Raw genomic sequence first — 27,510 nt, forward strand, 5'->3', positions numbered from 1 at the left:
TTCCTGCACTGATGCAGCCACAATGCAACCCCAAGGTAAGGAAACAAACATCCTCTTACTTTAAGGAGGCCTCTTTGACTGCCCTCTCACTGTAGGGTGCAGCACAGGCCCCATTGGCATGGCTGCATCAGTGCTGGAAAGTTAGATAGGATTGGAATCTCAGTCAATGTTCTCTCTTAACCTAATGCATGTTTCTTCAGTTCTGGCCCTCTCGGTACAAAAGACAACTACCAAGATCTAAAAGATCTGAGCGCTGTTTCGAGCTGGCCCAAGATCTCCTGACATCTCCACAGCTCCAGGCTACCACTCCCCTCTCCTCCACACTTCCACCCCATTCCCCTCTTTCTTTTCCAAGCCAAGGAGGGGGAGCAGCAGCAGTGGAGGTGGGTGGGTGGGTGGAAGGAGATTGCTGCCTCCTGTCAATCTGCTATCCAAGGCAACTGTCTCAATCAGCCTCTTGAATGGGCCGGCCCCAAGTGCAGGAAAGAGCCGACATGCAAAGGCCACTTTGATACCATCCTCCGCTTTTAAAATCAGGGCAGGTGGATAAAATACAGCCACTTTACGTTGTTCTTCACATGGGCAGCTGCCACATGGCCAGGTTTTGACATGCTATGTGTGGAATGTGGCAGATTATTTTCTCCATGCCATTGCAAATCTACTGCAAACCTGTGGTAGCCTGGAGAAAATTCTCCAGTACATTTGGTGAGCCATTGCATGTATATGACCAACTTGCTACACGGAGACAGTCATCGAAGGAAGTTAAAAACAGTTGTTTCATATCCACTGATGCCATTTTAGAAAGGGGGGGATGGTATCAATATCGCACAGCCAACTTCCAATTGCCTATATGAGTGTGCTGACTATATCCTGACCACTATTGGTGGATGCCAATGGGGGGGGGGGGCAAAACACACTCTGCTAGCAAAATTAATCTCCGAACTTCTAATTGAAGACGATGCTAAATGTGTCATTTGAGTGCTCATCATTGTTGCTTTAATTAAAATAGCATCCACAAGGGGCTCTTGATTATGATCAGACCCTGGTGCCTAGAAAGCAGTATTAAACCCTTTCTCCTATGTCACAGTCCCGACATATGCAAGCACCCTCAGGAGGGAAACTGTTCTTAACACTAATTAATGTTTTTATTCCAGGGCTAAAAGCAAATTCAGAGGCATGCTTTCTGTGATAGTGTGATAAGTGATTGTGTGATTGTGTGGCACACACCTGTAATTGCTTGAAACTTTAATTTAGGCAAGTTATTCCCTTTCAGTATCTGTTGCTATATAGCAGGGGTGTCCAAACCCCGGCCCTGGGGCCGGTTGTGGCCCTCGAGGCCTCTCAATGTGGCCCTCAGGGAGCCCCCAGTCTCCAATGAACCTCTGGCCGTCCAGAGATTTGTTGGAGCCCACACTGGCCTGAAGCAACTGCTCTCAGCGTGAGGGCGACTCTTTGACCTCTCGCGTGAGCTGTGGGATGAGGGCTCCCTCCACTGCTTGTTGTTTCACGTCTGTGATGCAGTAGCAGCAGCACAGGAAAGGCCAACCTTGCTTTGTGCAAGGCCTTTTATAGGCCTTGAGCTATTGCAAGACCTTCATTCATTCATATAATTTCATCTTTAATATATTAATTTATGCAAACATATGTAAATTTATTCAAATTTTAAATGTAAATTAATTCTTTTTTTCCCCTGGCCCCCAACACAGTGTCAGAGAGACTATGTGGCCCTCCTGCCAAAAACTTTGGACACCCCTGCTATATAGGAATAAAAAGACTTATAGGGTGGTTATCAGGATAACTGTTGCAACAGTTATGTTGCTGGAGGCTGGGGGGTGGGCAAAACTCTGCATAGGCATGGACACCCTCCCAAAGATGCATTGGGTACTACCCCTATTACTGAGCATTAACTTCTGATTCCACAACTAGATAATTCATGTAAAGTGCTATACAAATGCAAAATATTCTCTTTCTCCTGATCAATTGCTTCTACGGCTGCTATTTGAATCTGAAGGGGAAACAAAACCCAAAGAGCCTCTCAATGTTGAGATGAGCTTATGAGTTGCAAAGCAGAGTTCTAGCATGCACCCATGCCGAAAATCCTCTGCAAAATCCAAGGGTTAATGATACTTCACTAAAAATAGGATCCTTCGAAAGGTGGCGTCACAAAGTGGGTGACAGCCAGAACAGTAGCAAAGACTGGCACAGAAAAGAATTCCTAAGAAATGCTATCAGTTGTTTGTTTACAGTAAACAAATTAAGTTGAGAGGAAAATCTCTAATACATGCTTATGCAAAATGGTGGTACACTACTGTACTTAGGTTCTGTTTTAAGCCATTTCTGCTCAGCCTAATTCCATTAGATTAGAGATCAGCAGTTCCCAGAAACTCAAAGACTGGTCAGGATCCAAGCACTGCCAATACAGGTGTGTGCCACTTAATGACAGGGATACACTCTCCAATCCTTGTTGTTATGCGATTAAGTCATTAAGTGAACATTCAGCCCAATCTAGTGCCTTTGTTGTGTAAACAGGCACTCCCTGCCAGACACTTGCTGGCTGTGCAGGCTACTGGAGACTGATTGCCTCTTCTTTGCATTAAGAGCTTCTTTGCTGTGTAAACAGAGGCTCTGCTGCAGGCTATGGGAGACCTCATTAAGAGCCTCTTTGTTGTACTTTGACCACGGTCATATTTCTGGTCCATCATTAAGCAGATGGTTGTTAAGTGGCACACACCTGTAATTGCTTGAAACTTTGATTTACTTTGGTCTTTTTAAATTCTGCTCCTCCAATCAGAGACAGAGTGAAGTTTCCTTTATTTCTTTATTTATGTTTTCCTTATTTCAACTTCAACTAGACATAGATTTTGCATGGCCTGTGTAGATTCTCTGATCTTTATTAAGAATAACTGAGCAAAACAAGAAATGCTGAGTCCACTGGAATGTGTCTTTATCAGGAATGCAGCACCTCTAAGCCAAAGCAGGAGTACAAATAAGATGTACATGCAAGTTCAAGATATGTGCTATTTGAGCCATGGAAAGCAACATGAGTTAATAGGATAAAAATATACTTTACATCATAACTAAGCCTATAGCTGATCAGGTTACAATGTTGCTGTGCTGTTGCCCAGCTTGCTTGGAAAGATCAACTTACTATCCCCACAGAAATAAACTCAATGCTCCTTATGAGTTGACAAAAACCCTAAAGGTTAGAACGGCTGTAACAAGTAGAATCCTGTCCTTCCCATTGCCATATTTTACGTGTTCATTTTGGCTTGCATTGATGTCATGCGGCTGTACAGCATCTGACATGATGCAACATATTCTCTGTCACAGGTAGGCGAATCAATAAGGTCTGTTGACCTAAGTTCTGTTTTGGAATCACTGTGGCAAGCTGCAATTCAGGTTTCATCAGAATTAGCTGCTCAGAAACAGAGGAAAAGGTAAAAATGTTTTTCTGTTTAGTCATGATTACTGGTGGCTAAGCAACTCAGCTCTTCTCTAGTTCAAATCTTGCCTCTGCTAAGAGCTCACAGAGGTGGCCAAGTCCTTCCCTCTCAGCCTCAGCTGCAATATTACTATATATCTACCTTACAGTGTTATTGTAAGGACTGCATCAAGATAATACATGTGAAGTGCTTGGAACACTCAGAAAGTGTAATGATGATTGATGGTTCAGTAAGTCTAAGTTAAAAAGCACTTCAGTGGAATTTCAGCACCCTGACTGTGCATTGATTTTTTTTTAAAAAATGGTTTAACGATCATGCTCTCTTTTCAGGGTTTTCTGAGACTTGTGGTTCATGGAGGGGGAATATCATGTTTTCCTGCTGTCATTATCAATCAGAGCAACATGTGGAAGTGCCCTTCATACTGTATTTCTTGCTGAAGTGGCTCATGAAGATATCACTACACTTTTTATTACACCACATAGGTAATTGAGAACGTTGTATCTTGCTATCAGTTAGTACAACCTTCATGAATGCTTGGTGCTACGGATTGCTAATCTGATCTGCTGGTTCCTTGCAAATCACCACATTTTATGCTGTCACTAAGGCTGCCACATAGGAAGATGTTTGAAAAAAAAAAGGCCAATTAAAATTAATTCTGTTTTCCAGTATGCACTGGGTAAAAATGCTTGGTTGGCAAATTCCCTGAGTCATTGAAATCAGGCAAGCTGCTACCACTCACCACCCTTAAACTGTGGCATTCTCACTGACAAATATCTCAGCAACATAAGAGTATATACAACTCTATGCCACTTAGCAAGCTTTCTCCTTTTCTGCTGGTCCATATGTTCAGTACGGATGCATCAGAGTGTAGCAGGAATTAAGTCTGAATTAGACACGAGACAATGTTTGTTCCGGGAAAAGATCCTTAGCCTTTTTTCACTATTATTTTTGTCGTGGTGTCACAGACTTCCTGAAAGCACATCATGAACCATGAGGTGCCTATGTGAAAATCACTGGGCTAGTACATGTTTTCCTATTCTGTACAGTGGTCTTTCGAACAGCAATAAAACAACAAAGGTCAGGATCATATTCTTACATCTGCACTTGGAAGAAACCAACATGCACATTACCCCAAACCACATTTCTGTTGGATTTTGCAATCCAAAATCCAACTATTCAATGCCACTGAATAGAAATCCATGCAAATACTGTATACACATATAAAGAAATAAGTCTTCAGAAGGGATCGCAGATAGTTCCAAGTGCCATCATATAAAATTTCAGGGGTCGCATCCTCAAATATCAAGGATGGGGGTTAAATATCGATTTCATAGGTCAAATTCCAATCTTGGAATTGGATATATGCATTTCAGCATGAAATTTGAGTTCAAGTATATGCAGATTCCATCCTGGATTTTTAAATACAGAATTTATTTCAGAGTTCATTATAGTGAGCCAACAACTTCTACGGACCTCTTTCCTTGTGTTAACTCCACAACCCGCTTCCATGTGAGATTTTACCCGTTGCTTCTTCGGCAGTTATCTTAGTGCTCAGTTTTGATGTCACAGTTTGACCATATGAAGCAGCTGTTTATAGGGTAAACACAACAAAATATATTCATAAAGGAGACTGAGCAGAAATAAGTTAGAGCAGGCCTAAATGTTGTCTGCTTTTGTGAGGTACTGTGGACAACTGCTGTGCCAAGTGCTGTTACAGATATCACTTTCTGAGAAGCAGCGTTATTTGTGCTGGCTCAAAAACAAACTGAAGAAATCACGGTAAATAGTTCCTTTCCAAAGGAGGCACAGCCCATCTGCCTGCCAGGATTTTCCGCCTGACTTTGCATTTGTTTGGTAGCTCTGTAGAATGGTCCAACAGCAAGGAGAATTATACACAACTGATGATGAGTTACGGCTGTTCTTGGTGTTACCTTATCTACATCCCAGCTGCTTTCCCAAGGTTCATTCTTGCCATGTAGCATCTCACCGCATGATGCTACATGGCGCATCAAGAGTTTTCCCAATTCCACCAATGACTACCATTGATTTGGAGCACCAATGAAAAACTCTCATGAGATAACACAGTGTCTCAACAGTGCTCTTCCGACCGTTCTGAATGTACATAATGGAGGAGCAAGATTGCATCTGCAAGTCCCATTCTTGACCCAGGTATGCTTGGCATAAATTCTGAAAGGCTTGGTGAGTGTACAACGTGTCTGTGTGTAGGCTCCATTTGCCAAACCAGGGACTCTGTTTTTTGAGGATCGCTGATGGCATGAAAAGAGTTTAATCACATATAGCTTATAATGCATATAGCTCCTTCAGACATTATAGCGAACGTGCATGGGGTGCGGGTGAGCCCAACACGTACAATCGCACTCCCTCTCTACGAGCATTCGGGAAAATGTCTGAAAGGTGCTATTATGCGGCTTTTAGATGTTACAGTGTTGGATGACTCACCATAAGGAAGCAGCTGTGATAGAGATAAAGTAACATCTGGACTAGCACAAGGCTGCAAAATGAACAATTGGATTTAGAAGGAGGATTGCCAGCCTGCGGAATGAAGTGTCAGGATCCATGAACTGCTATGATCATTCTACTGAAGACATATCCACCCTGACAAAGTCCTCAGGAATGTATGAGGAATTGAACACTGGAGACTAATTTATATCTAAATGCTCTGCTTCTCAACACCCAGCCCAAACCCCTGGACCGAAAACATGACGTTCAGGGAGTATATTCCTTCCATGATGTAAAGACCCACAAAGAACGAATTTTTAGAAATTTGACCCCCTAAGGGGATGAAAAGGGGTAAAATGTGTTTTCACAGATTCCTCAATATCTCTTAGGCCCAATAAGATATCAACTTGGTTTTTGCTTACAAAGGTTACTCATACAAATGCTTAAAAACGTAATTCAGGATTTCGCTCTAATCAACCCCCAAAAGGGGTGAATCCTAATTTGGAGGTGAATTATAGAACTCTTCCAATTACTTAGGCCTGGCTGGCTTTTCCCCCTATGCTACTGCCTGAGAGAGGCCTGAGGTTTACATGGCAACCGAGGCCAGGTTGGCCCTTTTAACCTAATCCTTTTAAAATAAGTATTGCAAGGGGTAGTAACAGCAACGTAACAGAAAAACAACAGTCATTTTAGTGTTTAAACAGTAAATGAGGTGTATTTCTGGCTCAATGCAAAGTTCTGCTACCCCTAGTTTTGACAAGCCTTTCTCCTGAGATCTTGTCCTATCGCCAGCCCTTGCTCTGCTTATCCCTGTGTTCCAGTGAGACGAGAGTTAGGGAGGGCACTGGCTCAAGAGTTGTGTGACGTAGTCTTGCTTCCCTCATTGGTGGGAGAGCCACCAATGTGGTCCACAAAGAGGTCCTTAAGTAGAGAACCAAAGATCACAGGTATTTTTTGCAATTTTTTTTTCACTACAATCTTCTCTTTGTTATTTCTTCTTCAAACGTTATATTTCTAATTTCATCATTTTTCTGCATCAACACGCTTTGCTTTATTCCAACTACATACTTTTTCTTACTTTGTTTTCCTTTACTTTTGTGAATACCTTTGCAAAGCGTGGGTACTATGCTACTATAACACAAAACCAATTTGAAATACAAAAATAACCATTTATAAAGCAAAAAAAAATTTGATGGAACCATGACTTTCAATGATTGCCTGTCATGGGGTAGTTGTGTTCAATTTCAATTGCTCATTGCAATCAAAGGAAAGTTTATTGGAGTCAAAATGAATTTAAAATAGTTAAATACCATAGCAAAGCACGGGTGTCACATGAATCTACAAAGCAGAGATGAGAGGAGTGGAAGGATGAGGTATAAGAACTTGCCAACCAGCTAGAAAAAAAATAGCCTAGCCAGAACTTTCCAGAACAGGCAATTATCAGGTACAACAATCTCTGCCCCCCACCAATCTGTTTTAAAATAGACAGGTTTTGCACTGGGTTGTGTCCCCAGTCCTGCCAAAAAAGTGGGTGACTGGGTGTCACCTCCTGACTCCCCTCCTGTACTCACTCTGGGATCTGGGGAGGGTATGGGGTCTAAGGAGTAGAGCACCTGATTTCCATGTAGAAGGTCTCAGTTTCAGTTTCTGGTATCTCCAGGTTGGGTTGGAAAAGACTGTGTTGAGACCCTGGAGAACCACTGCCAATTGGCAAAGTCAATCGTCACCTAAATGGTCCGTTCTGCTTGCCTAGGTATGTTCATATGTATATACACATAAACCACCCAGACACAAACACTTTTATTTCAAGAGGTGACAGCCCTACATTGGACCCACTGGCAGAACCCAGAAGAGGGTTGAAGACCATTGTCTTAATTTCATTATACCATCCACTGAGAAGTATGAACAGTTTTAAACCTGTCCATACCTGTGTTATGTGTCCACCAGGGAAATTTTCTTTAATTGCTCTTTCTGCCCATTTTTTAAAAACTTAACACATTTGCTCAGAAAAGAATTCCTACCCAAGCTGGCACAAAGTAGAAAGGAAAGGACTGGAGGAAAAATACCAAAATTATCTTGGACTTGTACATTCATTTGGAATGATAAAGAAAATTGGAAAAGAACAGAGGCTCCAGATGTACTCAGTGCAGTCATGTGAGGTCCCAGCTCTCTCTGAACTTCTGAAAAGTAAACATTCTCCACTGATAAAAGGAGACTGTGTAATTCAGGGCTCTGTTGGCCAATCAAACACAGTATGTGCTGGAGACCCAGACACATATCAAAGAGAGGTGTACTTGAAGGAAACAAGTTCTTGAAAAATGTGCATCCACCTACTCCTTCCGTTCGGTAACAAGTTCCAGTTGCAAAGATCTGGACTGAGATCAGAACTACACCAGGGTTTAAGTGGGATGAAACTGAGGTTTTAAGACTGCCTAAGTGCACTGATCCAACCATGAGGAATGATCAGAAGAAACTTTCAAGGCCAACTTGTTGCCGGTGACAAACCTTCTTTGTACACAACATAAATTATCCTCGAATTACCTGAGTTGGCTTTGTATTTTTATATTTAGCTGCTTGCACAAATAGTCCTTCCTTTTCTTCTGTCAGCCATTTGACCACTGCTGCTTCATCCACCAATTTATTGGAAGCAGGAGAAAAGTCCCCAAATGGCAGGAGAGGCAAAGGAAGTAAATCTATGAATTTCCATGAGTCCTGTCTTCTAATTGACCATTCCTTAGAGCATTTAAATGGGAACACCAGCTGATTCAAGGAACTATGTACTGGCTCAAAATTAACTTCAAGGCTATGGAGGTTACAGAGAAAAATATTGGGGGGGGGGGGTTGGAAACAGAAGGTGCAAAGTGCATTACCGGATAGGCAAATTATGCTCCATATGTTAAATTTATGAAAGAAAAATAATGGTCTATTTCACATTAATGCTTTAATAATCTAAACCATAAACAGAAGTAAATTCCTAAAGTTCAGACAGACAGATAAGAAAAGTACTCTGCAGATGCAAAAATGTTGGGGTGCACACCCCCTTGAACCTCCCCCTACACTACCTGCACCGCACCCATCCAAAGGATTACTATTTTCATTTTACAGTTTCTAGATACAATGATCCACAGAATCTGTAGCCAGCTCTTGGTTGAGGCATGTGGGAGATTTCCGCTGACTAATATGCCTGCTAACTAGACAAAAATACCTGTCAAAATGACCACTCTCTTACATTTAGCAGGAGGAGACCAGCTGTTCCTATTTGTCCCAGCACAGCCTTCCTCCCAGTGGCTGCTGGGGTCTCACTTCGGTTTCTGTTTAGACTGCATTCCCTTTGGGATAGGGAATCATTTCTTTAGTCTTTTGCCATGTAAACTGCTTTGAAAACTCTGTTGTTGAAATGTAGCATATAAACATTCTTATTAAGAATAAGAATAATGTTCTGGAGAGCCACAGTGTCAAAGACTCATAGACAACACATAGACCCTGCCTATACCAAGTCGACACACCTTACGACTCAACAACCTGGATGAAGCTCAACACCCATGCATTGGCAGCCAGTGAGGTATTTGGTACCTCCTTGTGTTTGTAGTCCCAGGCAGGTAGCAAAACTATGAGGTCTACTGAACCCTCAGTGGGCCATCATATGTTTGATGTCATTCAAATAAGCAGTCACACATGCAGCAAGTGGATTCTCTGTTCAATTAATCTATTAATCGTAACATGGCAAGAAAGCACACTTGGTCATTCTGCCACATCAACCGAAAACAGGGCCACCATCTCTACTCCTATTTTAAAGGAGCCTCATGTTCATACAGAAGCACTCTATAGATATTTATACAAAAACAGGGCAGTACTTCTCCCTTATGTGGAAACATGGGAAGTGGGAAAAGGATGTACTGGAAAAAGAAGTTCTTCTTCTTGTGCACTAGCATTATTGACACCATTGAACAATCTAGTTGGCCCTAGACTTTCTCCTCTAGCCTGTGCATCCAAAGCATACTATCACAGACTAGTGACCTACTGTATGTGGATTGTGGTGATCAGAAGTACTGAATGACCACATCCAGCCCTTACGAAAACCCCATAAAGATAGACTCTTCCACAACAGCTGGGGACCCCATTTGGCTGTTATCCCTTGGTCTGTAGCATATTTAAGAGAATGATTAATTCAATGTTCTCCACTCAGTTCACTGAATGTTCACCCACTGTCCTCCTGACACTTTCAATCATACCATCCATGCTTTGGAAACTCAACATAACCTGTTTGTGGCCATAATAAAATATATCCTCAAAAAAAATGAAAAAAAATAAGAGGATAAGAGAGGCATCTCCAGGCCTCAAGAGGTCAGATTCAGTCTAACAAATGCTAATACTGCAAATCCTTTTCTTACCACAATTTTCTAAAACAGCAGTTCCCAAAGTTCTACTTGGATGTTGGGACCACTCTAACTTGTTGTGGGGCGGGAGCAGGGGGTTGCCCTGACAACGCTGCAGCGATCATGATTATGCAGGAACTCAGGGACATCCCCACATACTTGGGGGTGACCTGCAGCCTCCCAGGGGGTCCTGGAGGCTTGTAGTCCCCTCCACAACCCTCTGTATGGCTGCGGTTAGCTCCAATCGGCTATCAGAGCTCACTTCTGGTTTGCGTGAAGTGAGCTCTGATAGCAGATTGGAGCTCACTACAGCCATGCGGAGGGTCATGGAGGTGGCTGCAAGCCTTCAGGACCCCCCCCCAGGCTACAGGACACCCCCAAGTACATGGGGCTCTGTGCCATGGACCACAGTCACAAACGTGCCACAAGGCACATTTGCAGGGTTTACCGCCAGGCTCCCACCGGAGCTAGCCCAGCGCCAATCGGAGCTGGGCTAGCACGCGGCAGTCGCCCGGGTTCCACAGCTCGGCGGTCTCCTGGACTGCCAGGCTGCTGAAGGCGGGAGCGTGGGGGAGGCGTTCCGGGGAGGGGGGAGGCATGCCAGGGGCGGGCAGGAGGCGTGTCGGGGGGAGGTAGAGAGGCGGATTCGCGGAGCTGGGCTCCACAGGATCCAGGGCACCCTACACGAGCGCCTTTACTTCAGCGCCGACCTTCTGGTTGGCGCTAAAGTGAGTAGCCCCATTGCGGGGTTGCTTCCCTTACTCAGGGGAAGGGGACAAACGTCCCCTTCTCCCAAGGAGGCTCCTGTGGCAGCCGCCGAGCCTGGGCACTGCAGGCAGATCAGGATTGGGCTGTTATTCCATCACTTCCAGCCCTCAATAGGCATAAATGAACGCCATATGTATGAAACGGACTTGAAACCTCTGGATTAGGGCCTGTAGCTTAGTGGTACAACACATGCTTTGCATGCAGAAGATCCCAGGTTTAATCTCTAGGTAGGGCTAGGCCTCCAGTCTGGAAGCCCTGGGGAGATGCTGCCAGTCACTGGATACTATGAAGAGCTAGTTAGACTAATGGTCTGACTCAATACAAAGTGGTTCCAAATGTTCATAATCAAATTGGAGAAATATTGCAAATTCTGACCATCAAGCTTATAAAGCTGTCCAAGTATGTCAAGGCAACTGTCCAATGAGGTGTCATGATAATTCCAGGGTGAGCCACACTCATCTCATTGGGATGCCACTAGGCAATTAAGCAGTTATTGGTCTATCTACTCTTGATCACTTGACCACTTAAGATTGCAGAAGTCAAAGGCTTTAGAGGCATTTTCACTAATCCTGCCATTTCATGATGACAGGCAGAGATATTTTGTACTCAGCTACTTATTTCCAAGGACAGCACCACACTTTTCTTTCCCATTGCAAGCTGCCGTTTTCACTCACCTTGCAATAGAGAAGGACATGGATGCCAGTCGCATCAAGAATTCTCAATACGTGGGCCCGTCACCAGCCAATAAGCAGAACAGATGGCACAGTCATACTGATTTTTTGTTGACTTGCAATCAGAATCTGTGCTGAACCATTCACTAAACAGCTATTTCTACAGATATACACTGTGTGATGCTCAGGAAAAGATGGGTGAACCCACCAAATTTTTTGTTAATGCAACAATTAAGATCACTTGCCATAGTTGGTTACTTTCTCACTCATTCTAATAATCACCAGGGTTGAGAGAATGTTCAGAAATGACTGGTGTTCACAATTGCCAGCTGATAAACGATATGGAATAATGGTAGTATTGATGAAACACAGTCTGCTAGCAAATCCCCATACTAACCTCCATCCACAACCAGGCCAAGTACACGCAAAGGGCTTTTCTCCTGTATGCCTTCTCAGGTGGGCTTTCAAATGGCTGCTTTTGGTGTACATCTTGGTACATCCAGGGAAAGTACATTTGTGCATTTTAATGAGTTCTGCCGCAGGGTTCTTTTGAAACTTTTGACCCATGATAACCCCCGTTTGTCCCTGGATCGTACCGCCTGGCCCAATAGGCTTTGCGGCTATTGGAACTGGGGCTATGCGGACAAATTTGGAAGATGAGTTCAAGTTTGAAGACTGAACAATCTGTGGCACCAGTGCAAATGTTTGCCCTTGGATGTTGACCAGGAGCTGCGCAATTTTAATGTTCTCTTGCACTGGTCCTGGCGAACTCGGACTTCCATTTGGTGCTTGTTTAACTTGTACTGGTTGGATCTGAAGCATGACTGGGATCCCTCCATCCACAGAGACGGCTCCATTTGATGCATGGCTATTTTCCGTTGTGCTGCTTGACTGTTCACTTTTACTATCTTTGAAACTAATATTGGGTGCCATGTAGTCTTTTTGCTGTATGGAAGCCACAGTAATCTGGCCACAAGATCTCATGTCTTTGGTCTCACTTTTAGGCCCTTCCTTGAGGTCTGTCTGCATGTTCTCTTCCAGAAACTCCTCAATCTCTTCAAGGGTGGGCTGAAATGGTCCAGAGTCATCCATCTCCACCATGAATTCAGGCACTTGAAAATGCTCCTCCTTCACAATAGGTTGCAGTCTCCTTTTGTCCCACCAAGAAGCATGGCCGTTTCCCAAAGATGCCTGGGACAACAAGTAGTCCAAGATACTGTCCTGACTCTCGGCACTCGATGAGCTCCCATAGCTTGAGCTAAGAACCTGGGAGTCAGGGCTGGAACAAGAGCAAAAACTGGAAGAATCACTGTCATCTTCGGACAAGGGGGAAGGCAGCATTTGGTATGACCTCCCAATTGCCGCCATGTCCCCAAAATATCCGACAGGGAGCCTCGTGGATGAGAAAGATTCGTCCGCAGGAAGCAAGTGATCCACCATTACTGGATAATCCCTTTATGGGGATCCCACCAGCATGTATCAACAGAGGGAAAGTCTGAATAGGGGAAACACAAACAGTGATAGTCAGAAGTCAAATTTAATCATTCATCTTGCTATGCTAAAACTACAAAGCTCCTGTCGTTGGCTTAGCTGAGAGCTCTCACCGAGTACGCGTGTTGCTACATGCTTTGATATTGCTTGTATCACCCATGAGGATTTCTTGACTGCTTGAAAGCCTTTTCCAAGATTGCACCACATGTTTGCAAAAGAATTCTCTCGGAAAAAAAACTATTTCACAACTATGTGTTCTTTAGATTTATAACAGCCTCCTTTCCAAAAGATTGTTGGCAAAGAGGAAACATGTCACTTTTACTTAGCATTGAATCCTAGAGACAAAGCTGAAGGATCAGGACAGAGAAAACTGTTGAAACTTTTACCATCCCCAAACCGCCATATCAAACAGGCTGTTCATTACTGGGCTGGTTTTATTTTTAACTTTCTCGTGTACACAAATATAGGCTAATCAGCCTAAAGCAAGGCTCACTGTGGTAGGATCTAAAAATATCGATTGCTCTTCCCCAGTTATTCCACTAGAAGGATTTTCTGCTCCAGATTAATGAATCAAGTTTTCTAGCACCATTATCCTCTATGCATTCCTTACATGCCCTCAAACCACACTGAACAAATGAGTTACCATGCCAGAGCCCAGCAAATCAGTTCACTTGAGAGCAGGAGTGGAATTCAGAATAGTCCTGAGTAGACCTGGCCTACTAACAGCCCAATCCTATCCACACTTTCCTGGGAGTAAGCCCCATTGACGCTAATGGGACTTACTTCTCAGTAGACATGCATAGGATTGGGCTGTAAGGCCTCCTCAAGGTTAAGAGAATCTTTATTCTCTTACCTCAGAGCTTCATTGCCCCTTACCTCCGTGCTGGAAATTTGGTTAGGATTGCACTCTAAGTGGTATCAACCTACCTAGTAATTATCATCCTGAGGGCTCAGTATTATGCCTTATGTCTGGGTTTGTGTGCTCAATGCCCAATGCTGGCCTGTGAGCAATAATATTAATAATTGAGTGTTGTCATATTCAGTGGTGTAGCTAAGGGGTGCAGGGGTTAGCAATTGCACCAGGCAACAAATTTTAGGGGGGCAACAAGCTGAGTTTGACACTAGTGGCCAAAATTGTGAAAACCTTGGTATGTAAGAACAAAACCATCATGTTATATATCATTGGAAAGGTAATTTAATACAGAATGTAATTAAATAAACCACATTGGAATAACTGTTTGCTATCAGAAGTTATGGCCAATTAACCAGAAAATGAAAACACAACTGCTTTATGGAACAAAAACTGAATATTTTTTAACAAAACTGACCTATGAGACAGATTGTTCTGCGAGCCAATGAAATGTCATTATGATACAGCATGGAACCAGTAAGGTGTTAATATGAGTCGGCTCTCATTTCCATGTATCAAAATACAGTTACCTCTGCTAACTGGGTAAAGAGACACATTTTCAAGTGGTGCTCCTCTTTATTTCGCAAGGGGAGAATAACTGTCCCTCTTCACCCCAGCACAGGGTCTCTAACCAATAAGGGGCACAATTTTTATTTATTTACTTAATTAATTAAATTTGATTTTGTCATGGGGGGATACAAAATCTTCTTTGACCCTAGATAGCAGCTGGATACCTATGCCACTGACTGGGGGGAAGTGACAGAGCAAGTGCAGTAAGCTGCTGGGGGAGGAGGTGGGTTTTTCCCCGTTTTCACTTTTTAAAGAACCCAGGTGTGATGCTACTTCCAGTTGTGACATCACTTCCAGGGCATCATTTTGAGCACGGCACCGGGCTACATGATCATTAGCTAAGCCATTGGTCATATCATACATAGGTATATTCTGGGGCTCCTGTGCATTATGCACATGCATAAGTTATGTCCCCAAAATGGTCCATAGGACCCTCTTTCCTCTTGAGTTAGAATTTCAGCCCCACCTGAAAGAGATCAGATTTTCAACTGTCCCGTTTCTCCACCAGCAACACCACAAAATCCAATGGTCATGTGATTGCTATCCATGCTTGCCTCTAGCTAGCGAAACTTGGCAAGTCCCCAAATCCAGTGTGACGTCACTTCAGCACATCTTGCTGCCTATCGTTGGAGAACACTGCCTCGGGATGAGCGCAAATCACAAGCCAGCTTCTAAAGGCATTCTTTGGATGCCTCTCATTAGAACGGGCATCTCATTCTGGCTTCAGATGCCAAAGCATTGTGAGCGAGCGTATTATGCTGCATGCTGGCATGCCTCGATTAATTTAGCCTTGGAAAGGCCTGAAATGCTAATTTCCCATACTCAGGCAAGCCTTTTTCTTTTCAGGTCCCTTGGGGAAAAAACATGTACTGAACATAGCCTTCTGCTGTCAGTCACTTTCACAAGAGGCAGCGCTGCGTCTACAGCTTACGCTTCAACTATGGAAGGAAGACGACACTGCTTGGGGCCTACCTCACTCCACAATTATTCGTTCTGGTCAAGGTGACTGATTGAAAACAGAGCTTGGTGCATATGCTTAAGAAGGCAACTCTTTCAGGGAAAGGTATGTGGACTGTGGAGGCAAGTCATTTGATCTGGGAGAGAGAGAAAAAAAACAACATGTGTGCTGTAATAAAAGGCATGTGGTCTAACATGAAGGAGATACCAAACATGCCTTTTGCACAATGCCATTTTTCACATGAGCCTTTCCTGCTACTGCTACTCTGGCTACTTTGCCCTGAGCTGTCTACATTATCGAGGGGAGAAGCAAAAGATGCTTATTAACCTTGTATTATCAACCTTTTCTGCCTGTGGATCACTCCTTTAATCTTTGTTTTGTTCCACTTTAGGAAATAAAATCCATGCATGCGATCAGCAGCCAATACCGCAAGAGGCATTTTGCGCGCTTTCTCTCACATGCTCCATCAGCACCAGTCCATTAACATTCCACAGGAAGCTAGAATGAGTAACAAGCACATTTCTTCGAGATACAGCTTCCTGACTGATGCAAGGCGGGAGGGGGGGAGGATGCGGGACATGGACAGTTAATTCGGAAGAAAAGACATTTGTTGGCCTGCGAAATTGTACACTTTCCTGATTTACACACAGGTCAGTCATCTCTTCCTGTCAACTGACAACACCTTATGAAATGCACGCGTGCATCAAATAGGAGGAAGTTCAAACATAGGTTACAACCCATGTTCTGTGGCTTTCGCCTGTAATCACTGTAAGAAGTAAAAGTGATCCTCATAGTTATGTGCCGACTGACATTGCAAACCACATTCTGACTCAGAGTTTATGCCACAGTTTGATCCCTGGTACTGTAAGGTTTAATCGGTTTAATCGGCAAATTTATCAGCTAGACTAGAGCTTTAGAGCCCAATCCTACATCTCTTCACATGGTGATGCAGCTGCGGCGATGAAATGTGCTGTATCCCACAGGAGTGTTTCAAGCCTTGAAGGTCTCCTTGAGGTAAGGGAATATTTTTTCCCTTGCCCCAGGGTAAACCCGCACTAGCCTGCTGGGTCTACTCAGACCTGTGCCAGTGATTTTGTTGATGCAAGTCCATATGAACTGAATCAGGGAATTGAAGTCAGGAAGGGGGATATGGGCAGTGCTGCTGCTGCCACTGCCAATATTGCCCCCTTCCTGCCCTCCTGCCCCTTCCAACCCCATTCATCCCACTCCCCGCTGCATTCCATTCCTTCCTCCTACTGTACTGACTTGCTGGCACTGATGAGCACCGTCCAGCCACTGGTGTGTGGACTCGCTGCTCTCTGCTTGTACCGGCAGCCAGGCCACACTAAATGGAGTCTCATGTTTTGTGACAGCCATAAAGGGCATCACGCCTTAGGACCACTCGTTCTAGCCTAATAAGATTGGGCTATTACTTGATTAACTAGCGGGGACAATTTCAGTCTTTGGGGGCTGTTCATTCAGGGCACACTTGTTAATTCATTGAGGCTGTTTTGCTTCCGGCTATTTATTCAAAATATGTATAGCCCCCCTTTTCCTGTGTACAAAACCACTTGCAACATCCACAATAAACTTCACAATTAAAAAACAGTAAAATTGCAGTAAAACAACAGAGGAAGAAAAAACAAAGCAAAGAAGAGATATACCGTAAGTGGAGGGAGGTGGCCAATAGCAGTTCCTAGACTTGGGCTGGCGCAAACACCAAATGCCACCATCCTGAGGTCCAGTGTCTTGCTATGCCAAATGCCATCCCCCTTACCTTGACCTCTCTTCTCCTCCACACTTTCTCTTCTGCCCCGTTTCTTCCTTTCCAAATCCAGGGAGAAAGACAAAGAGGAGCAGAGGAGGCGGGCAGGCAAGTAGACCTGGGTGGCAAACCAAACCTGCACTAACACCTGATGAAACTACCTCAACCAGCTTCATAGTCAGGCAGACCCAATCCCTGGTGCTTGTCTACCATATGTCCCCCAGAGTTTGGGGATGTATGTCTCTTATTGGCTTTTACTGCCACAGTCCAGCACAGAGTTAGGCATACTTAAACTGGCTGATATCAATGCCATGGATGTCCCTTTGTGTTGGATTGCAGCTGGAGTGTGGACTGCAGCAAACAACGATGGTGCCAGGCTGCTATACAAACAGGATTTTTGAAGGAAAGGTGTATGTGCAAGAGGTAGAGGGAAAGAAATGCAGCTGGGTGGACAAATGGAATCTCTTGGTGTGTGTTTTCTGCTGTCCTCATCATCTTGGAAGCTACAATTTCAATCAGTGAAAACTAAACATTATTTCAATAATTCTGAAAAATATGGTCCTTAAATCAGGATATAAGAGAAAGGAGGAATAAGCATAAACATCTGCAAATCATGAGTGTGCTTTCTACTAAAGGGCCAGCTGTTCGTCATCTTAGGTTTCCATACCCATATGGCACAAATCAATGCTGTTTCAATGAACGTTTCAATGAAGAAACATGAACATGAGGCAAAGGGGAACTGTGAAAAAGCGCATAGGTCAGTAGATATCTGTGAGTTCTTAATGCCACTTTCCTTGCCCTACCAAAGCTATTGCTGAAGTCATAAGAACATAAGAACAGCCCCACTGGATCAGGCCATAGGCCCATCTAGTCCAGCTTCCTGTATCTCACAGCAGCCCACCAAATGCCCCAGGGAGCACACCAGCTAACAAGAGACCTCATCCTGGTGCCCTCCCTTGCATCTGGCATTCTGACATAGCCCATTTCTAAAATCAGGAGGTTGCGCATACACATCATGGCTTGTACCCCATAATGGATTTTTCCTCCAGAAACTTGTCCAATCCCCCTTTTAAAGGCGTCTAGGCTAGACGCCAGCACCACATCCTGTGGCAAGGAGTTCCACAGACCAACCACACCGCTGCGTAAAGAAATATTTTCTTTTGTCTGTCCTAACCCGCCCAACACTCAATTTTAGTGGATGTCCCCTGGTTCTGGTATTATGTGAGAGTGTAAAGAGCATCTCCCTATCCACTCTGTCCAACCCCTGCATAATTTTGTATGTCTCAATCATGTCCCCCCCTCAGGCGTCTCTTTTCTAGGTTGAAGAGGCCCAAACGCCGTAGCCTTTCCTCATAAGGAAGGTGCCCCAGCCCCGTAATCATCTTAGTCAAAGATGATTCCCAAAGTCAAAGGGAATTCTGGGTATTGGTGGAATGTGTGTGATTAATCACTCTCCCACCAGTGGGCCAAGGCTTCCTTTGACTCAAGATTCTCAAAGAAATATGTAATAATTAGACAATAAAGTTGCAGTTATTTAACAACAAAAGTATTTTCAAGTATTTTCTGAGGCCTGCCCCCAAGAGTTTATCAGTGAATACATTCTTTTTTATCTGCAGCTGAAATGCAGCCAAGGCTGGAGCGAAGCACATCAAGTGTTTCACAGCACACACTGGGTCCCCAGGCCTCTGCAGGGTTAGTGCAGTGTCAATTCCTTGCTGCTGAAGTTTTGTTATGCTCAACTTGCCTAGTTAGGTCACCAGGTAAATATTAGAAGGGCCTTAAATGTGCTCTGCGTCAGCGTACTGCTATATTTCAGAGGAAGCATTCAGAAGAGCAATCACAAAGCTATGCAAAACATTGAGCTGCTTATCACTCCAGGAGATGCTGAATGCACTGAAGGGGGGATGCCCTGTCGCTTTCTTGCTGTCAGCTTGTTTGGGGGCTTTATAAACAGCCACAGATATGCTGTCTACTTTCCAAGGTTACCATACCAACATCTTTTCTCCTTGATACAAAATAACTGCCTAAATCCACATCCTTCTTACTATGCAGATTACACAAATATAATGTACAGATATTTGTTTGCATTATGTGCACGCCAGTTTGGGACATAATCAGTGTGCCTTCTAAGAAAGTCCTTGCATGAATTCACTGGAACATGATGGCCCAGAAATTCCAAGCATCGCAAACTCACTCAACATGCAAATGCCATTGTTTTCATACAGGGAATGCACACAAACAAGTGCCAGCACGGAGCGGCACCCACAGTGTTGAGTTTTGGCAAGGAAACCACCTACACTGAAGTCTCTGCTTCACTATGTATTTGGCCACTGGCAAGACATCATGTTCTAGACCAGGGGTGCTCAATAGGTAGATCGCGATCTACCGGTAGATCGTGAGGCAAAATGAGTAGATCGCGGAGTGCCGACCCCCCCCTTCAGGTGCCTCTGGGAGGAAACGCCGGGAGTAAGGCCCATTGTACTCAATGGGGCTTACTCCCAGGTAAGTGTGGCTAGGATTGCAGCCTCACAGCCTAATCCTAGGCATGTCTACTCAGGAGTAAGTCCTGTTATACTCAGTGGGGCTCAAGGTACACCAACATACATTGTACACATAAATGTTATATGTTATGATGGCGCGAACATTGTAAAAAAAACTCTGTAAATCTCCGGGCCTTGCTGGGTTTCAAAGTAGCTCTTGAGCCAAAAAAGTGTGAGCACCCCTGTTCTAGACTCAGTTTAGCCACTCAAAGGATACATGCCAGTTCCCAACATTCCATCACACTCTAGAAGCCAGGATGGGACTATATAGATGAAGAAGCAGGGCCATGCCAACCAAAGCAGGCTTGAGGTTTCAAAGGCTTGGGTGACCAAGCACCATCATTAAATCCCTTCCCCATGTTCTCCTTTGGAGACAACTAAAGTTCTGTATCTGGGGAATCTGTGGCAGGGAGAGCAATCTTGTCTTCCACCCCGACCCTGGCCAGCCTAGGCCCCATGCATGTTTACTCAGAAGTAAACTCCACTGAGTTCAGTAGGGCACTATACACACTCCCAGGTAGGTGTGCATATGATTGCAGCCTTAGAACCCCATCAGATATTTAGTTGTGTGGCTTGGCATAAAAGGGACACTGTAAATGAACTTATAGTAATAGTAATCCTTTATTGTCATCTCCTTTCAGGCTGATTTAAAACTATGCTTTTAAACGCTGCAAGAAAAGCTTTCCTGATCAAAAGCTTTCCTCTGCAGAGCATATGACCATATAAGTGAGCCAGTCTCCCATTTAAGACCCATACATGGTCTGTGAGCGCACCATGATAGGTGTGTTAATTTTTGCATCTGTCGCTTACTGCATGTTTGCAATCACCAGTCAGCCCCTAGATCAGCGAGTTGCAACCAATGTGCTGTGCTGTGGCACATTGGTGTGCCGCAAATGGTCTGCAGATGTACCACAGGAGTTTGAGGGAGGGTCATTTATTAGTGGGCTATTGGAGGATGCGTTCCCCCACCACCACCAGCATGGTGTGCCTTGTCAAATGTAAAAAGAAACTGTGTGCCTTGGCCATTTTTGTACTTCGTCAGTGTGCCATGAAATGAAAAAGGTTGAAAAACTGCTGCTCTCGATTCCTGCAACTGCTGTCTTTCACTTCAAACCACAGGGCAAGTTTCTAGATCTCATGGTGAGAGAGAAGATTTTAAGAAACCAAGGGAACTGTAAAAGGCTGTCTATGGGGGTCATGAAGAAGCTTCTAGCTTCTTTTCATACTCCCCCCCCCCATCTTCTCTCCTTTGTCTTTACCCAGAACCCACTGCCCCCTTCTCACACACAATGTTCCAATTAGAAATGTAGAGTACAACAGTGTTGAGATGAGACTGGTAATAAGATCCCTGGCAATAAGTGAGCGGGAGGCGATTAGGAAGAATGTCTACAAGACCCCCAGTGCCATCTCGTTCACAATGGGCCCCCTTTTCACAGCTGTGCCTGAATTTCTGCAGGAAGGGAGAGAGGGAAGAGTAAGCCCTCCCTTTATTTGTCCACAGCCAATTGGCTTCAAATACTTCCATTCTCTTCAAGTTTCTGAAGGAGGAAAGACTTTGTTTACAGGTATAATGGCCAGCACAGTTTAATCCGCAGCTCTCTGGGGTTGTGCACATTCCACATGGCCGTTCATGCTGGTCACATACAGGCAGCCCCAACAAGCTTGTCTCTGCTAATCTATCAGGGCCCTGAATGGATAAAAGCCCTGCAATTCATTGCAGTAGGCACAGGAGGGGGGGAGCCGGAGCCCCAGAGAGGGATCCATTTCATATCCCTGCAAGAATCAGCCTGTGGTTTCGCAGGGGATTGTTTGGCTTCCTCTAAATAGCCAAGTGTGTGTTTAAGCCCAACCTCAGCTTCACAAGGCTGGGTATTAAAGGGACTGCTGCCTGAATGTGCTCTTGCTGGCCATGCTCGGTCTTCTCTGCTCCCTCCCTTTGGCCTCTGAAGTTCAGAATGACCGACAGTAACCCCACAGGAACCATCTCTCTCTCTCTCTCTCTCTCTCTCTCTCTCTCTCTCTCTTCTCCTTTCAACATGACCATAACAGCCATAGCAGAGCAAAACACACAGCTGGCTTCTCCTGTTGCTGCTGCTGCTGCAAGTTCTTTCCCATCGCCACCTTCCCAAAAAGCCCTGACTATAGGTTCAAAAGCTATAGGTTTTGAGCAGCTGGATTGTAATTGAACTGGGTTGCTTTCTACAGTGGCTTCCAAAATACAGGTGTATGTGATCCCGAAGCAGCAAGCAAGGAGAGAATCCGGGGAGCAGAAAGGAGCACATACTAATCCTGGGAGTTCCATTTATATGACATTTCACCAGTTCACACATGGGTTCTCCCCCTCGCATAGGTATAGGGGAGGAAAGTAAACACCTGAGTTTGACATCCTGTGTGAAAAGTCACACCAGTATCTTCTTCTTTACCACATGCTCAGAAGCCACGGCATTTTATATGTGGCAAAATTAGCCCACTCTCAAGTTTCTTGCCCCTTACACCCATGAGGAAGACTTTTCACATGTGAAACAGCCCTAGACTCTCTAGAACAGCCATTTTCACCCACTGTGCCATGGTACACTGGTGTGCTGTGGGAATTTGGGAGAGGGTCATTTATTAGTAGGGCTATTGGGGGATGTGAGCCCCCCACTGACAGCACAGTGCACCTTGTCAATTGTCCAAAAACAGATGGTGTGCCTTGACCATTTTAGCGCCTTGCCAGTGTGAGATGAAAAAAGGTTGAAAATAACTGCTCTAGAAAGACGAGAGAATACCTTTCTTTAGAGACTTTGAAGAAGAAGTTCAATAAAGATCTTTGGGTATAGAGTACTTAAGATATAGGGTATTTAGAGTAGGATTTGCGCTGAGCACATGATATAGGGCCACTTTCAACCATTAGATTCTATGGGTGACTGCCCAAAGAAGTAATGCAATACCTTTTATTAGTTCCATGACCACTGGTGTAAGAATGTGCAAGCTTTTGAACTACACAGAACTCTTCCTCTGATGGAAGGTCCTTCTTAACTCAGAAGCTCTCATATGTCAGTGAGTCTATTTAAAAGTGCAGCCCCATGCCTGATTGGTCATGTTCTCTATTTTTCTGAGGCTGACAACCATGGTGTCTTTAACCCATCGCTGTCAGCTGAGACACTCCATGTTGCTGTACCCCCCCCCCCATCTGCAGTGGCCACGTCCATTTAGCCTAAAGCAGTGGTTTTTCAGTCTTTTTCATCTCATGGCACACTGACAAGGCACTGAAATTGTCAAGGCACACCATCAGTTTTTGGACCATTGACAAGGCACAGCATACTGACACCAGGGGCTCGCGTCCCCCAGTGGCCCAACTAACAGATGATCCTCCTCCAAACTCCCGCGGCACACCTGCAGACCATCCACGGCACACCAGTGTGCCACAGCACAGTGGTTGAAAAATGGCTGGCCTAAAGTCATGTGGTTGTGTTACAACACTGTGGGGGGTGCCATTGTGGAAAGAGGGAGGCAGGGGGGAAAGGGGGGGAGAGAGAAAGGCTTGGAAATGAAGTGGAGCCACTTTTGAACCTGCTGGAAGGAATTTACAGCCCAATCCTGTCCACATTTTCCTGGGAGTAAGCCCCACTGACACTAATGGGACTTACTTCTGAGTAGACATGCATAGGATTGGGCTGTGAGTCTGCAAGTCAGGCCGAGAGAGGCGGAAGGGGGCATCGGACCCAGGGAAAGGGGGGTACTACGGATCTCTGGGAGCAGAGCGTGGGGTTGAGAGAGAAACAGAACTCCGGTGTGGTGGGTCGAAATAGGAAGCGGGAAAAGGCGGCACGGGTCTTCCGCCGTGCTCGTGGGAACCCTGCACCACTCCGCCTTAACATATGGTGGGAAAGCACGTCTGGTGCCCTGCTCCAAAACTCGCCTCTCCGACAAAAATTGGAGGTCGAAATGCCTCGGAATGGATGGGCGAGGGGCTGGTCCTTGGGGAGGGATCCGTGTTGGATCCCCCCCCCCAATCCTCCACTCACACGCTCAGTGTGAACACTTGAACACGCACACCGCGTCCTGCCTCCATTTGTGTTGGCAAACACGGCTCTCCTCTTGCCCTTCATGCGCTCCACCCCGTCCCCGGGATTCTGAAAACAGCGATCCCCCTCCAAGACACCCATGTCCCTTGGGAGCCACCGGATCTCGAGCGATCCAGGCGATCGACACCTGCACCCACGGAGCACGAATGCTTTCGGATTCCTTCGCAAGACCCCCCCCCCCTTCCCAACACTCTACCTTCAAGGGTCACAGTGGTGCCATCTGTTTCTTACCTGAACTTTTCTGCCAACACCCGGGGTGGGGGTGCGTGGGGAAAGGGGGGGCAGAACACCCCCCAAAAATTTAAATTTCAAAATGATCCCGACACGCAGAGGCTCCTCTTGACATGAAAAGAAAAATCAAGGCTAAAAAAAAAATAAAAATCAATCACCCCCAAATTTTGCCCCCAGGACGATGAGGATCTCGAGCGTTGCCCTTGAGAACTGCCTGCAGGCCAACGGGGTCCCGCTTTGCGACCAGCAACCGGGCTGGTGATGTGTCCTTTAGCTCTCCTCGCATAGTACTATATCCCCATCACATGACTGCCAGGGAGGTGATCACAGTGAAGGCAGGGGAAGGCTTGAAGGAGGCTCGCCCCAAACTGGCCCCCTGATTGGCCAAGGAGACGGCAGGAGGCTGGCCTGAGGTTTTGTCGTCAATGGAAGCATCTGGCATCTAAGTCTCTCTCTCTGTGCCCCAATCCTGTGCTCTCTCTCTCCCCCCCCCCCCCATGACTGTATCAAAGCCAACAAAGCCCAGGAAGGAATGTTTGGCTTCTTCTCTCTGCTTACTCCATCTCTGAGCCATAGCAAAGAAGATCAGGTGGTAGAAATCCCTTCGGCATGCTTGAGTTTGGAGGTTCTCGCCTGGAAGAAAGCACATGGACAAAGTCCCCCTCTAGTTTGTTCTGCTTTCTCTTCAGGAATTGAAAACTCGGTGGCTACAAGTTTCTCCTTATTCCAAGGCAAAGCACACCTGTTTATTTATGGGCACCTGAGCAGATTGTTCTTTCTTTGGGAAGAATGCACTTTCTCACCTTATGAACTCAATTATATTCTGCCTTTCCAACAAGGAATTCAGGGTGGCCTGCATGGTTTTGTCCTTCTTCACAGCAACCCTGTGAGGTAGGCCAGGCTGAGAGACTGGGCTGACTGGCCCATCAGTTATCCAGTAAGCGTGTATATTGCAATTTGAAGCCTGGTCTCTCCCCACCCCCCAATTTCTGATAGATGGGAGTGGTGGTATTTTTTAGGAGTAAAACATGGAATAGAAGTCTTTAGATAATTTTTTTCTGAAAGCCCATAAATGATGTTGGCCACTGTCATTTGCAGTGGGTTAATAATAAAGTGTGGTTGCATGCTGGGAGTAGTTACTGCAGAGGGATTGCTCTGCCTTAGCCATTTTAGGTAGCTCAATCCCCTGCCTGCAGCCTGTGAAACTGTTCTCAATGGCTGCAGTTTGAAAATGATGCAAGAGGTACATAACATTAACTCATGAGTGGTGATTTCAAGCAAAACCGAATGATAAACATTCCAGTGTTATCAGATGAAGAGCACATGCCAAGTGTAGAACACAACAGTGACTCAAGTAGCATAATACAGGCCATGCAAGGGGTTGGGGACTGAGAAATGGCACCAAGCTCACAAAGCAAGGCTTTAGCAGTGCTCCAATTACAGAGAGGTCAGAGGGGACCAGCCAGCCTCTTACTTTATTACGCCCTCCTTAGCTACTGTTTATAGAAAGCTATGGAAGGCATGATCCAGCTAAAACAGAGGAGCAGTACAGGATGAGGCTGGTAGGTAACCTTCAAAGCTCCCTTCCTTCCTTAAGCATGTTTAAGGGTGTTTATCAGAAATGAGTCCCTCTGTGTTCAACACCCAGGTAAGGGTGTGAGAACAGTGGGGGGGGGATAAGGGCTGCACTCCTCTGCAAATTTACTAGGGATTAAATCCCACTGAGTTCAGAGAAACTTACTTACATCTGTGTGAACATGCTTAGAAACGAACTACTAAGGGCACAGTCCTAACCAGGTCTACTCAGAAGTAAGTCCTATTTTGTTCAATGGGTCTTACTCACTGGAAAGTGTAGTTAGGATTGCAGCCGAAGTCATAATGTTCCATTAGTTTCAACTGTCTAAAGTTCTAGGCACAATTGACATTTTGACAATTGACAGTTGACATCCCTACTGCAGGATGCATTGCACACCCCATGGCTGCAATAGTGAGAGAAGGTTGGATAGGATTGGGCCCTTAAGCTTTAACATGGTTTATGTGTCCAACGCCTTGGCTACAATTTTCTTGTTTGTGTGTCAAATGCCAACAACATACCCAGTGTGAAAGTGGCAGGAATGCAGTTCAAGCAGTTCATTGTGCTTCGGCAGCTGATTGATGTACAGACAATCCGTATGCAATCTGTATGCAATGTATACAGACAATTGATGCAATCTGTATTGCAAAGAGGTATGATCAAAGCGTCACCCTCTGCAGCAAGCATGGAGCAGCACCAGCTCAGCATCACCCATGCTACATAGTTTCTGATCAAAAAGCACAGTCTGTCCCATGATTCTTTGTTCCTGTTTCTTCCTACGCTGGGCCTGCTGATATACACTAAGGTACAACACAGGGAGCAGTTTGTGCATATTACAAATCCAGCAAAGGAAATCACATTTGATGACTCAGTCATTGTGAATCACTTATGTCACAAAGAGGAAAAAATCTTCACAGCACACATTTCCTTTTTGGGGGGACAAACTATTCTTTTTAGGCTCAAACTAGACGTGACATTAAATGCATCTTTGCCTTTCCTTTGTCCTTTGCCTGCCTTTTAGATAGCAACTGCAGTGGGCCCTGATCCAACTTGGGACGATGGCATGAACTGAGTGGGTTCAGCCCTCCCCCACATGCACAGTGTTCCCAATGAAAATTGCCCCCTAAGCTGCTAAGGGCTGCTAATTTCCTATATGCCCCTCCAATACTCATCATCACAACTTGTGATGTGCACTGTCTTCTGTTGATTGTGGCTCAGTACTGGCTTACAGCTTGATGTGGGGTGCAGGCTCCAGGTTAGCAAGGCAGGTGTTTGTCACCTCACGCACACATCCCTTCACCCAGCCTGATTGTGCAGCCTTTATTCAGGTTGATACCTGTTTGAAGGTTGAGAAAATTCTGAGTAACTGTGGGCCAAATCCTATCCAACTTTCCAGTGCTGATGCAGTCACAATGCAGCACCAAAGTAAGGGAAGAAATATTGCCTTATCTTGAAGAGGCCTCCATGACTGCTCTCGCCATCACAGGATGCAGCACATGGCTGCAGTAGCACTGGAAAGTTGGATCGGATTGGGCCTATCATTTATTCAGGATCAAAAACACAAGAAGATTCAGACCAATATTAGAGATAGCAATTGAGGGGGGAACCTTGACTCCTGGTATCCATGTAAATGACTATTTAGAGTTCATCTTCTTAACTGTTGGGCCAGCATGCTGTACTGTCCCTA

General features: G+C 45.1%; 1 protein-coding gene across 1 annotated transcript in view; it reads right to left on the reverse strand.

Annotated features, from left to right (window-relative positions):
• The window catches only part of KLF15 (KLF transcription factor 15), a 29,035-nt gene extending 4,505 nt beyond the window's left edge, over positions 1 to 24,530 (reverse strand). The window contains exons 1-2 of the mRNA XM_066617635.1: positions 24,251 to 24,530; positions 12,116 to 13,213 (exon numbers count right to left, since the gene is read on the reverse strand). Of these exons, the coding sequence (XP_066473732.1) occupies positions 12,116 to 13,158 (1,043 nt within the window). The 5' untranslated portion in view covers positions 13,159 to 13,213; positions 24,251 to 24,530. The remainder of the gene's footprint in view (positions 1 to 12,115; positions 13,214 to 24,250) is intronic.
• Positions 24,531 to 27,510: the final 2,980 nt, after the last annotated feature.

Source organism: Tiliqua scincoides, chromosome 2 (assembly GCF_035046505.1).
Source record: "Tiliqua scincoides isolate rTilSci1 chromosome 2, rTilSci1.hap2, whole genome shotgun sequence".
Classification (NCBI taxonomy): domain Eukaryota; kingdom Metazoa; phylum Chordata; class Lepidosauria; order Squamata; family Scincidae; genus Tiliqua; species Tiliqua scincoides.